Genomic DNA, 13094 nt, shown 5'->3' with positions numbered 1-13094 from the left:
AACAAAAAACAAATATGATTATTACATCATATGTGAGAAAAAAAACTTATCTTCTTTCCTTTATTCCATACTCATTTAAAGTATTGTTGGGGTGCCTGGGTAGCTAAGTCAGTTAAGCATCCAACTCTTGATTTCAGCTCAGGTCACGATCTCAGAGTTTGTGAGATTGAACCCCTATGTTGGGCTCTGCACTGACAGCGTGGAGACTGCTTGGGATTCTTTCTCTCCTCCCTTTCTGCCCCTCCCCTGCTCTCTCTCTCTCTCAAAATAAATAAATAAATTAATTAATTAATTAATAAACAAAAAAACAAACAAACTTTTAAAAAAGTGTTATTGAATTCACTAGTCTTCCAATGATTTTTATCTCCAGAATACCAAGGTCTACTGGGAATTTTATCATATACAACAACCATTCTGAAGAATTGAGATTTTCTTTTTCATAGTCTCAATTCAAAGGAATAAAAAAGAAATTAAGAAGGAACTAAGAAAAATGTGGACTAATAAAGAGTAATATTTTAAGCTCTTTATATCTTCAGCTCTTTCTGAAAAGAAGTCGGCCTAAATTTTCTTTTTTCATATTCTCTTTATCTTTCTTTTTCCAATTCCATTCTCTTGTCTCCAAACTTAAAAAAAATATTATATAACTTTAGTGAAGTTAATAAATAACTTATAAAATAAATAACTTAAATTTATTTATTTATTTTGGGAGAGAGAGTGTGTACAAGAGAGAGTGCACAAGAGAGAGTGAGTGTGGGCACGCATAGGAGCTGAGGGGTGGGGGGAGGGCAGGGAGAGAGGAAGAGAGAGACAATCCCAAGTAGGCTCTGTGCTGTCAGCACTGAGCCCAATGCAGGGGCTCAATCTCAAGAAACCTGAGATCATGACCTGAACCCCAAATCAAAGTCAGATGCTTAACCAAGTGAGCCACCCAGGTGCCTCAATAAATAAATTTATTTTAGAATTACAAAAGGAAAAGAAACTTAATTTTAATTATGTATGTTAATTTGAATGTCAATTATCTCTAACTATAAATATATATCATATAGATTATATATTATAGTTATTATATCGATCTATATTATATATATAACATAGATACATAGGTAGATAGATAAACAACTCCAATGTAATATGTAAATCCACAATACATGGGATGGAATGACAAACCACTGAAATCTCAAGGGGTGTTCGAATAGCATTTAAGCCTAAACGAATAAAAAAGCTGAAGCCAAAATAGAACAGGTGTGACCAGGACCACTCAGACGTCTTAAAAGGCCGATAAAATGTCAAACATAATACTCAAATTCCTGAATGTCAGGAAAGTAACTTGATGGGTTGACAAGCACAATTACATGAAAATAATGTTGAAAGTTGTAAGAAACATGGGAAGGGAAAAAATTTTGCCCATGGTTTTTAAGCAGTTTTTATAGCTTGTGTAGTTTCCCCACTTCTTTTGAGTTAAATTTATAACAATAATTGGCAGAGAAGAGAAAAAAAATCATTCAAAAATCAAATGTGTATAGGTGTGCCTGGGTGGGTCAAGTCAGTTAAGAGTTCAACCTTGGCTCAGGTCATGATCTCATCTTGTGGGTTGGAGCCCCGCATCAGGCTGTGTGCTGACAGCTCAGAGCCTAGAGCCTGCTTTGGATTCTGTGTCTCCCTGTCTCTCTGCCCCTTCCCTGCTTGTGTGCTGTTTCTCCCTCTCTCTCAAAAGTAAATAAACATTTAAAAAAAAATCAAGTATCTTTGGGGCGCCTGGATGGCTTTGTGTTTTCTCATGTAATCATTGCCTTTTTTTTTTTTTTTTTTTTTAATTTTTAAAAAGTAATCTCTGTACCCAATGTGGAGATTGAACTCATGACCCTGAGATCAGGAGTTGCATGCTCTATAGGGGCACTTGGGTGGCTCAGTTGATTAAGCAACTGAATCTTGATTTCGGCTAAGGTCATGATCTCACAGTTTGAGCCCTGAATCAGGCTCTGCCCTGGGATTCTCTCTCTGCCTCTCTCCTACTTGCTCGCTCTCTCTCTCTCTCTCTCTCTCTCTCTCTCAAAATAAATAAATAAACATTAAAAAAAGTCTTGGGCCGGCTGGTTGGTTCAGTTGGTTGAGCATCTGACTTCGGCTCAAGTCATAATCTCACTGTTCATGAGTTCCAGCCCCACATTGGGATCGCTGCTGTCAAGGTACAGCCCACTTGGGATCCTCTGTCCCTGGCTTTCTCTGCACCCCCCTTCTCTCTCTGCCCCTCCCCCACTCATGCACGCAACTGCACGTCCACGCTCTCTCTCTCTCTCTCTCTCTCTCTCAAAACTAAACATTAAAAAAAAAAGTCTTTAGGCCTTTAGGATAAATATCTGGAAAAGATAGGACTGCACACCAATCTAATGTGTTTTATTGAATTTAAGATACCATTATTCTATGTACCATTAAGAAAGATAAAAATAATGATGATTTTTTATTGTTAGTAACACATTATCAATTGCAAGATAAATCTCAATTTCCAAGATGTTAAAATGTGAAAAGATATGTGCCCTAGAATTGATGAAACATGATAATTTCTAGCACTGTGCCAGATCAACCTACTGAAGTTCCTGCTTTTAAGGATTAATAACTGAAACCTATGGATAAATAGAAATCTTAGCTCAGTGAAAGGGATATCAAAATCTACCCTCTGTGATGCTCTCTCCCCTTTTCATAACATATGAATATGTTTCCAAATATAAGTAGCTAATGCTTTTCTCTTTGCACTTAAAAAAAATAATTCTCATTTCTTACTCTTACTTACTCAGGTGGACAGGGCTCAGTGTTGCAGGCTCTTTGATTTTCAGGTGGCTTACTGTCAGGGTCACAGTAATTGTTCTGGACAATAGAGTTGTCGTCCAATCTTTTACAGACTGCCTCCTGTCTTTGGACACCTTGAGAAAAGGAGGACATCATTAATTGAAGAGTAGTTTACTTTCCAATAAATTAGGTATGCATAGCTTTCCTCTGGGGAATCAACCTCACTGGATCGCTGCTGTCTTATCTGTTCCAGAAACACTTCACTGCTTCTCTAAAAAGGAGAGAAGTCCTGGTCATTATACTGCAATTTTAGGCAAAATTATTGTTCTCATATTTAGAAACATAACTGTTTTCAAGTTCAGAAAAGAAACTATTGGCAATTGTAAACAATTAATATTCCCATTTGTATATTCTTCTTCGTGCTTTCCTTAAAAAAAAAAGAACAAAAAACAAATCCCCCCCAACTTCATTTTCCCAAAATATAATCAGATAAAATGTATGAATATACATTTCAATGCAAAACAATGGCTGTACATCTATTTAAAAATAAAGCAATAGGGACAAATTTACTTTTTGATATTTTATAGGACAAATCTCATCAATTTAGTCTTTGTGAGGAACACATCACATTCACACATTTCATTCTTTTTCTTCCACTTATAGTTTTATTTCTCTAAAAGCCCACAAAGTCTAGAATTTAGAGATTGCAGTGGGCCTCTTTTGCACTCCAACCCATTAGTCTGTTTGCTTTAACAGAGCTGGCCCCCTGTTGATTATACCATTGTCAAACAGATATATATATATATATATATATATATATATATATATATATATATATATATATATATGTATATATATATATATATTCCTTGAAATAGTAACTCAGTAGATTATTATCTTAGATTATTAGTCTATGTGACCTGTTTGTCACAGCTAAAAACACTCTCATTATAAAACTGTAAAATTCTAAGTATGTGTTAATTATTTATTGGCAAAGGTATCCACCACAACTTGCTCACAATTCACAAAATACAAAGACACACACAGACACAATCTTATTTGTAAACATCCTTGGTGAGTAGACCTTATGCAGTCTCATTTTCTCTTTAGTGTCGAAGAATCTAAAGAAGCAAAGCTAGGTATACCAAGATACCAGAGAAAAAGTAAAACTAAAAACAATGCTATATATTTCAGATCATATAGAGGTCGCAGGTTACTCCTGGAATTGGAAATAAAAGCATAAACTATTCCCGACTCCCCGACCTCTTCTCTATAACCAGGTAAGCTAAATTACCCGCAAAGAGTTGTAAAAACAGCATTAGCAATATATCCAGGAAACCACAGCTTCACACCTAGCCAGACCCACATGAACCTACAGTTTTGCCTTTATTTTTTTTTTCCAGTTGCTTTTAATAGCACCCTGAAGAAAAGACTTTAATCTCAAATTAGGGAAATCAATGTGAAATAAGATCATTCACTGAAGGAAATTGTCACCTGAAGAGTCATACACCAAATACTTGCCCCAAGATCCCTTTAAAAGTCGTGGAAATTTTGCAGGTGGAGGTGCCTCAGGCATCATGCAATTCAAACTTCTAACTAAGCAAGATAGGGAAATCTATGTCTCTGATCAGGAAAATTACCAAGTACTGTACCCTCCGTGATGGTGGTGAGCAGTTGAAAAAGGTATATTTTACTGTTTGCAGTGACCCAAGGCTCTTACTAATCTCTTTCAGTAGGTTTTTTTTTAGGTTTTCCTAAATTTAGGGGCCTAAAACGTAGCCAACAACTTACTGGCAAAATGTCTTAGAATATGTACTGTATTCATTCCCTCCTAACTCCTAGAATAGGCCAAATCTCAGTTTATGTGACAACAGTTTGGAATTTCTTAACTATTAAACTTTAGATTTTTGAGGGAGGAATGATTCACGTCAGGCATAGCTGTGATCCATTCACAGATGTTCCACAATATTCATCAGCTAGCTCCCCATTGTGTCATTCCAGTGGGCAGATAACTAAGTCCATGTGACCCACCTAGACAGAAATCTCCACCATTAGTCATAGGGTCAACTTCCAATTGCCACAGTTCTTCCACCCAGTTCAATATGTTGTTCCTATCAGGAAGAGTGGGGATTATTTTTATAAGTCATCATGGTTATTTTTTTCAAAGTCATTCAAATATGATTATACTTGGAGAGGGGAGACTCAAACCACCCACTTACACGGAGGACTTAAACAACTTTACCCAACTTTGATAATTATGTGTAATAATAAAAAAAAATCTGATTTGCAACAAGAAACTTGTCATTCAATTTAATACCTTGGCTGGTTTTCAGAAAAGAATAAACGTTTTCAACACTACCAAATGGAACTGTTACTCTGCATCAGGGCCAGAAACATCAATTCAGTTTCTACAGGTTAAGAAAAAATTCTACTTCCTTTCAGTTAAGCCTAGAAATGTTGTGTGGTTATAATTATATTAGTTTTTAAAGGTAGCCATTAATGTAAAAGAAAGGCCTCTGCAATTGGAATCACAGGTTGAGACATTCGTTATTATAGGTGAAATTTATGTTTGATCTTAAGATAAATTCTAGCCAAGTATGTTTCTTGAAAAAACTTAACTACATAACATTAATTGTTGAAAATGTGGAAAAGAAACAAACCACAAACAACAAAATAAAAAATATCCACAGTCTCATATCTTTGTTCTGGATCTTTATTTTTAAGGCTATTTTGCACTTTGGTGGAATCCAGTAATTCGTTTAAAATTACATAGTACACATACTAAAACACACCAGTTAAATGTGGTTGATAGGTCATTCATTCATGCATTCATTCATTCACTCATTCAACAGAGAATAGTTACTAAGTATAAGGAACTGTGCTTCTTAAGAGATATTGAACTAAGTGCTAACAATTACAGATTGACTTCATTTTGGTCATGCCTTCCAGACTTCTTAAAGACCAAGAATTAGGGTATTGTGGGGTTCACTTCAGGTTCATGAGTTCAGAACACTATTTTTTATGAAGTAAAAATTAAAGTCCTTGAATAAACAGTTGAAATTACTCTGTTTCATGAAGATGCATCTTTCCTTGCATTTATCTTTTATTTTCTTCTAAAATGTTCTATTAGACAGTGTGGTATTTCACACTCAAGAACTGACTATACCAGTAATCTATTCCAAATCTTCTGACTATGCTGAACTATCTTTCTCCAACAGCATAAAAATCCCCTTCCAACCTTTAACCCCAAACTTGGCAGATTCAGAGACCTTGTTTTTTCTTTCTTTCCTTTTTAAATCAGTAGCAATAGGATAACTCTAAACCAATGTATGTAATTTAGGATGGATTTTTAAACACACACTTTGGGCCTAAGGGAAATGCAGCCTTTAGGTGTAGAAAATAGAAAATACAGATCATGCGGAAATAACCGTCCCTGGAAGTGGGACGGTTAAGCATCCCACTTCAGCTCAGGTCATGATCTCGCGTTCTGTTATTTCGAGCCTTGTGTCAGGCTCTGTCCTGACAGCTCAGAGCCTGGAGCCTGCTTCAGATTCTGTGTTTCCCTCTCTCTGCCCCTACCCAGCTTACACTCTGTCTCTCTCCCTCTCTCAAAAATAAATAAACATTAAAAAAAAATTGTTTTAAGTAAAGTAATCTGTAAAACACTGCTAAGGAGTTGATTTAAATCCTGTCGGGAATAATTACATCCAGTTACACAAAGTTACTGTGTTTTCAAATCTAAGGACTTATAGTTTATAAGCAAAAACATAAAATGTCCACATGACTAGTCAGTATATGTCCAATTAAAAACAAATTCTAGTGACTTAGCGTCCACATCCCTGGAGTATGCAGATGATCTGCAGAATTTAATTGGTCAAATTTAAAACTACACTAATTGCATTTTATTTTTACACATCTAAAGTTACTGGCATGCAAATTCTATACCTATTTTTTAACTTAATGTCACCCCTCTTCCATGCTTAAAAAATTAATGTTTTCATATCATAAAATTTAAAAACAAAGATGCCATTATCAATACATATTTACTTCAAACTCTCTAAAATGGGTGTATCCTATATATAGATTTTTATTTTGCTTATCAAAGAATAAAATATGATGGTTCTTCGTTTTTTTTAATGTTTTATTTATTTTTGAGAGAGGGAGAGAGCATGAGCAGGGGAGGAGCAGAGAGCAAGGGGACAGAGGATCCAAAGTGGGCTCTATACTGACAGCAGAGAGCCTGATGCGGGGCTTGAACTCACAAAACATGAGATCATGAAGTCGGAAGCTCAACCAACTGAGCCACCCAGGCACCCCCCAAACATGAAGCTTCTTAACATGGAAACATAACCCTTAATTTAGTCTGTAAGTTTAAATTTACCAGGTCTTATATGTAATATTTAATTTTTAGCCGATAGTTAAAAATTACAGATGATCTCTTTTCCTACCAAAGTTTCTCTTGTCCAGTGAGAGGAAGGAATACCCAAATTAATCACTGCTCTAGCTATATATCAGGAAATGGTTTTTAGTATTTTGAAATAGCATATACCCCAGGAAAATGATCACGAAGTCCAGTAAGCTGCAAGTGAGTCCTGGATGGAATCTTTTATGCACTGTGCTTACTCTAGGAGATGTTGATAGTTCAACTGAAGAACATAGGGTCTTGGGCTCAGCAGCTACATTCCTAGGGCCAATCCTGAGTAAAGGCTCCAGAGACCATAGTGCCTCTCAATTTCCTCACCTCCTTTTCAATCCCTTCTCTATTCCCCTTATAAGCTGCTCAATGTTCTCATATCCCGTCTAGATCTTCTTTTAGAGAATTAAATAATTTTGTAAACTCCTTTGTAACAATATTTGGAAATATATTGCCTTTCACAGAACAGTTGATCATTTTAAAAGTAGAGAGGTGGGCATTCAATGCACATAAATTACCACCTGAATTTCACTTGAAAGAATGACATGTGTTAAACGAAGAAATAAATGGGGGAGGTTAAAGGCAGCAGAAAGATTTTCTAGGTCTTTTCAAATCTACTCTTAAGACTCAACATTCCAGAGCTAGCCCACTCAGTAAGTGAGCAATCTATAACCGTATGTGAATGAGTCAATAATGGAAAGAGAGGTATAAATGTATCCTTGGGATTGAGAGGCTAACCAACATCTAGATAATCTAACCTAGTGGCATACCTCATCATATCAACCCAAGAAACAGTTTTCTGAAGAGGAAGGGGTGGGGGGATGTTAAAAAGTTAGAGCTTATACTACAAATGTGGCTGGTGGCTAAGGCAGTAATTTACTTAACCACAACATCTATAAAGTAGCTAGCAACCAAGACAATACTGTATACACATGGCCAGCAATATTAATTGAATCTAAATCTTCACTGTAGATAGCATCCAAAGAACAACAAGCACCAGGGGAAAAAAGTCTCTCTGCTCTGCCTCTCACCGATGGAATCTGTGACTATTGGCCAGACACAAGCATTTGCAGGGCAGAGTAAAGCCTACCTGCCTTGATCTAACAGCTGACACCCAGGGTACCAATCAGTTCCACCCATATGCTTTCTCCTTCTGAAGTTCTTCCTGCCAGTTTTTATTTTTCATAGGCTTCCTTTCTCATCTTTCCTTCTGTCTGAAGCAAGACTAGATGTTCCAGGAAAATACAGGATTATTCAGAAAAAAAAAAAAAAAAGCACACAACTCTAAAATATTATATTTTTCTTTGAAAGATTTTATTTTCAAGTAATCTCCACATCCAACATGGGGCTTGAACTCACAATCCCGAGATCAAGGGTCACATGCTCTACCCACTGAGCCAGTCAGATGCCCCTAAAATATTGTATTTTTCTACAGTAACAGTGTTTAGTGATGGTAAGGTAGGGTAGGGGATACACATACTGAATTTATTTGAAATCATACTATCCCTGGAGCGAATTTCTATTATTCATTAGTTATTAACAGTAATTTCTTCTACGGAAAGTGTCTAACTTAACACACCAAATTCCCACTATGTCTAAGGCATGGTTTTTCATTATCATAGGAGGGCAAATTAGTCAAGGGACAAGTTTTGACTTCAATGAGATTACATTAAAATGGGGAGAATAAGGCAAGAACCAATATGATTATATTATGGAAAATACCTTATCTAAGAAAATAATGCATTTTCAGGTCTAATAGTGTTAGTTTTACAGCCTCCCTATTTTGTTATATTGTTGTCTGATTTCTCTTCCTCTGATCTTCACTGATATTAAGCACTCTTTTCATAGCCACAGGTCTATAATTTTGTCCCTTTTCACTTTATCTTCTTATTATACCTATTTGTGAGTTCTAAGTAGTTTAGGGAAATAACCTAAAGTAAGTTTTCACTCTCCTTTGTAAAATGAGACCATGAAATTAGGTAATTTCTAATGTTTGCTCCACATCCAAAATTCTACGAAAATTGTCTCCTCTTTTCTTCGTCCCCAATTCAATTGTTTAATTTTATTCCCTTTTAGGTCCACTCTGCCCCATATTCTACAGAATATTAAGTCTGGAAAACAGGCATTTGTTAGATTCCTTTATTTGTGTAGTCTTGTTTCAGTGCTTGAGTTCTTACCAGTAGACATACACATTGGAAGGGGCAGACATGTCAGGAGGCAGAACACTAACTAGAAATAGAAACTTGTGACAGGCAAGCTTCCTTTGAAGAACTGACTCATGTTATACTAAAAAGAAATCTCTGTGATCCGTAGGATTTATTTTTGATATTTTATTACAAATTTTAGAGAAAAGGGGCGCGTGGGTGGCTCAGTCTTAAGCACCAACTTTGGCTCAGGTCGTGATCTTGCAGTTTGTGGGTTTGAGCCCCAAGTCAGGCTCTGTGCTAACAGTTCAGAGCCTGGAGCCTGCTTCAGATTCTGTTGTCTCCCCCTCTCTCTGCCCTTCCCCCACTCATGCTCTGTCTCGCTCTCAAAAATAAATAAAAACATTTAAAAAAATTTTAGAGAAATGATGTTGATAGTCCAAGAAGACCTGGAGCTTCTCCTACACACTGTGAGGATTTACTACCAACAGAGAAGATTTTCTTTTACTATTATTTTTTCAAAGATTTTATTTTCAAGTAATCTCTACACCCAATATGGTGATCAAACTTAAAACCCCAAGATCAAGAGTTCACATGCTCTACCAACTGAGCCAGGCTTTTAAAGACTTTCTTTTGATTTTATATAGCACCTCTTTCTTTCTTAGAACCAGAGTAAATATTTCAGATTTCAGTTATAAAAAAGCTGTATAGCTTTTAAACTATTTATTTCCTCAAGTAAAGAAAAAATGGGAATAGTAATATCAGAATCAATAGTAATATTAATAGAATAAAATTGAGATGATGTTTACCAGTAAAAAATGCTTAATTTTTTTCAAAAGCATTTAATGCATAATACCTTGTAAAGATGTATAATATTATGACTGTTAAAAATGTTATTTTGGACAGAATTTTTGTGAAGTGAAACATAACCTGTGACACACAAATCACTAATACAATAGGAATGTACTTCAACTTTGCTTTCAGCCTTACCCAAGTTTTTCAGTGAGCTAACATGTATGCAGGTCCGATCATGTTAGGGAAGAATATAATGTCTAAAGCAATAGAAATGAGATGAAATAAGAAAGAAAAGAGTACTAGGGAAAATGTTTTGTGTTAGCAGAGACTTCCTGCCTTCAGCTATACATCGTAACATAAGAGAAAATGCAGAGTAAACAATAAAAACTGTCAGGTTATCAAATTAACTTTTATATGTAAGACTTTTTACATGAAATTGGAAATTTTAAATAATATTAAAAATACACAGAAGAATTAAAAAAACAATTTTAAGTGTATTATATAGGGGAAGCCATATGCTTAAGTAAAAAGATAAATAGAAATAATTATTATAGATAAATAAATGAGCAACATATTAACTTCCAGAACTATGAACCAAGCAAGAGCATAAGTTTGTCTAGAGAAGTTACTCTTCTTAAGGGCATGCTATATGAGAACCGAGCCAGGTGCAATTGATGGCTATAGAGCCTAGGCTTTCAGGAGCTGTGATGTTCACAGATGCCCTGCAACGATGCCTGGTACACCTAAGCCCATATATTATCGGGTACTCTTCCTTCCCGACATTGAAAATGACCTAAAAGAAGGGGATGATGGGAGAAAGTGAATAGGGGAAAGCCATGGTCAATGCAATGATAGACTACTGTCTAGTCCCACAAGTATTTTATATTTCAAAGACCAAAGAGAAAATTTGGGAACAATAAACAGCTGAATGCACATCTTTATTATTTCTAAACTCAAGTCACTTTTTACAAGGGGCTTGTATTATTAAAAATATCACCGTGATCTATTTTATGTCTAAGTTGGTATATACGGAAATCAAACATAAAATCACTCTCATAGTTTCAAACAATAGTACATTGTGTAACTTCACACAGAAGTGATCTTTTATAGGGAATTTTTCTCAAAAACTAATTATATAACTACATTTCTTAAAAGGGAAATAAAATCGCAATGAATAAAGTGCTTTTAATTATTCAAACTAAAATTTCCATCTGTTATCTTTTACTTAACTCTGAAAGTGACTTTTGGATGGTAAATCCCAAACCAAAAAGAAGCAAACTCAGTTAAAAGATTGAATTTCTTAATGTCTTTCATACTTAATTTCAATCTCAAGTCTACTTTGAATCTTGAGAAACAACTGGATTTTGCTTTCCTCTCTGCTCCATTTTGGGACTTCTCCACTCTAAGTTTGTGTCAAAGTTACAGCGTAGATGTCCTTTATAAGCTTTAACACATATGAGTTATTATTATGATGATGTCTATAAAAGTCAATGCTGGAAATACTTGTTTGTTTGAGGCACATTCTGTTAGCTCACTAATACTGTGAATTGGCCATTATTAGTTTATGTTAAAATGTTAAAAATGTTAACATGTTAAAAATGTTTGGTATGTTGGGGTGCCTGGCTGGCTCAGCCAGTAGGGCATGTGACTCTTTTTTTTTTTTTTTTTAGAGAGAGCATGAGCAGGGGAGAGAGGGAGAGGGAGGGGGGGGGGACAGATTGAGAGAGAGAGAGAGAGAGAGAGAGAGAGAGAGAGAGAGAATCCCAATCCCAAGCAGGCTCCATGCTCAGGGCAGAGCCTGCCACTGGGCTCAATCCCATAGCCATGAGATCGTGCCCTGAACCAATATCAAGAGCCTGGTGCTCAACCAAATGAGCCACCCAGGCACTCCGAACATGTGACTCTTGATCTGAGGGTTGTGAGTTCGAACCCCATGTTGGGGGTAGGGATTACTTAAAAACACTTTTTTTAAGGTTATTTATTTTATTTTGAGACAGAGAGGGCATGGAGCTGAGGATGGACAGAGAGAAAATCCCAAGCAGATTCTGCACTGTCAGTGCAACACTGATGCAGGATTCAAAACTCACCAACCAAACTGAGATCATGACCTGAGCTGAAATCAAGAGCTGGATGAGTTGGACGTTCAACCGAGTGAGCCACCCAGGCACCCCTAAAAATAAAATCCTAAAAAGAAAAGTTAGGTATCTTAGAATTAGCAAAGAAATTAAAAGAACATCGCTGAAAATGTAAAGCATTTATCTGTTTGGTACTATGAGAGCTGTTCTCTTTTAGTCAGGTATGAGTATTAGCATAAATGTTGTATTATATATTTTTTTAATAATTACTTTTTAAAGACAATTTAAAAATTATTGTTATAATGGAATTAGTATACTTTTAAGGGCAACTTTTGCTTGCGTTCTGCCATTTTTGAAAATGAAATATATAACATGAACACATAGTGCTTACATAGAAACAATGTAGAAATATCCAACTTTTTAAAGAGGCCAAGGCAAATCTGCATGATTAAATAAACTTGAAAAGTCTGTCATTAATAAATGGAATAGTGTAGATTTTTACATAAACTTGTTAAGTAGTAGATTGCAAAGACGAATTTGCTATAGGGTCTTTTTAAATATTTAGGTGTGTTCTTTTTTAAATTTTTTCTTTCTTTTTTTCTTTCTTTCTTTCTTTTTTTAAATTTTTTTTTCAATGTTTATTTATTTTTGGGACAGCGAGAGACAGAGCATGAACGGGGGAGGGGCAGAGAGAGAGGGAGACACAGAATCGGAAACAGGCTCCAGGCTCTGAGCCATCAGCCCAGAGCCTGACGCGGGGCTCGAACTCACGGACCACAAGATCGTGACCTGGCTGAGGTCAGACGCTTAACCGACTGCGCCACCCAGGCGCCCCTTCTTTCTTTCTTTCTTTCTTTCTTTCTTTCTTTCTTTCTTTCTTTC

At 35.8% G+C, this 13094-nt stretch overlaps 1 protein-coding gene across 1 annotated transcript in view; it reads right to left on the bottom strand.

The window, feature by feature from the left end:
* ADAMTS6 (ADAM metallopeptidase with thrombospondin type 1 motif 6) overlaps positions 1-13094 on the bottom strand; it is a 300191-nt gene that overhangs the window by 35834 nt on the left and 251263 nt on the right. Inside the window, exon 20 of the mRNA XM_040452059.1 lies at positions 2789-2918. Coding sequence (XP_040307993.1) covers positions 2789-2918 — 130 coding nt within the window. The remainder of the gene's footprint in view (positions 1-2788; positions 2919-13094) is intronic.

The sequence above is a fragment of the Herpailurus yagouaroundi genome, unplaced genomic scaffold (assembly GCF_014898765.1).
Source record: "Herpailurus yagouaroundi ecotype Mexico unplaced genomic scaffold, PumYag 29, whole genome shotgun sequence".
NCBI lineage: Eukaryota > Metazoa > Chordata > Mammalia > Carnivora > Felidae > Herpailurus > Herpailurus yagouaroundi.
This window is presented reverse-complemented; position numbering and strand designations above follow the sequence as displayed.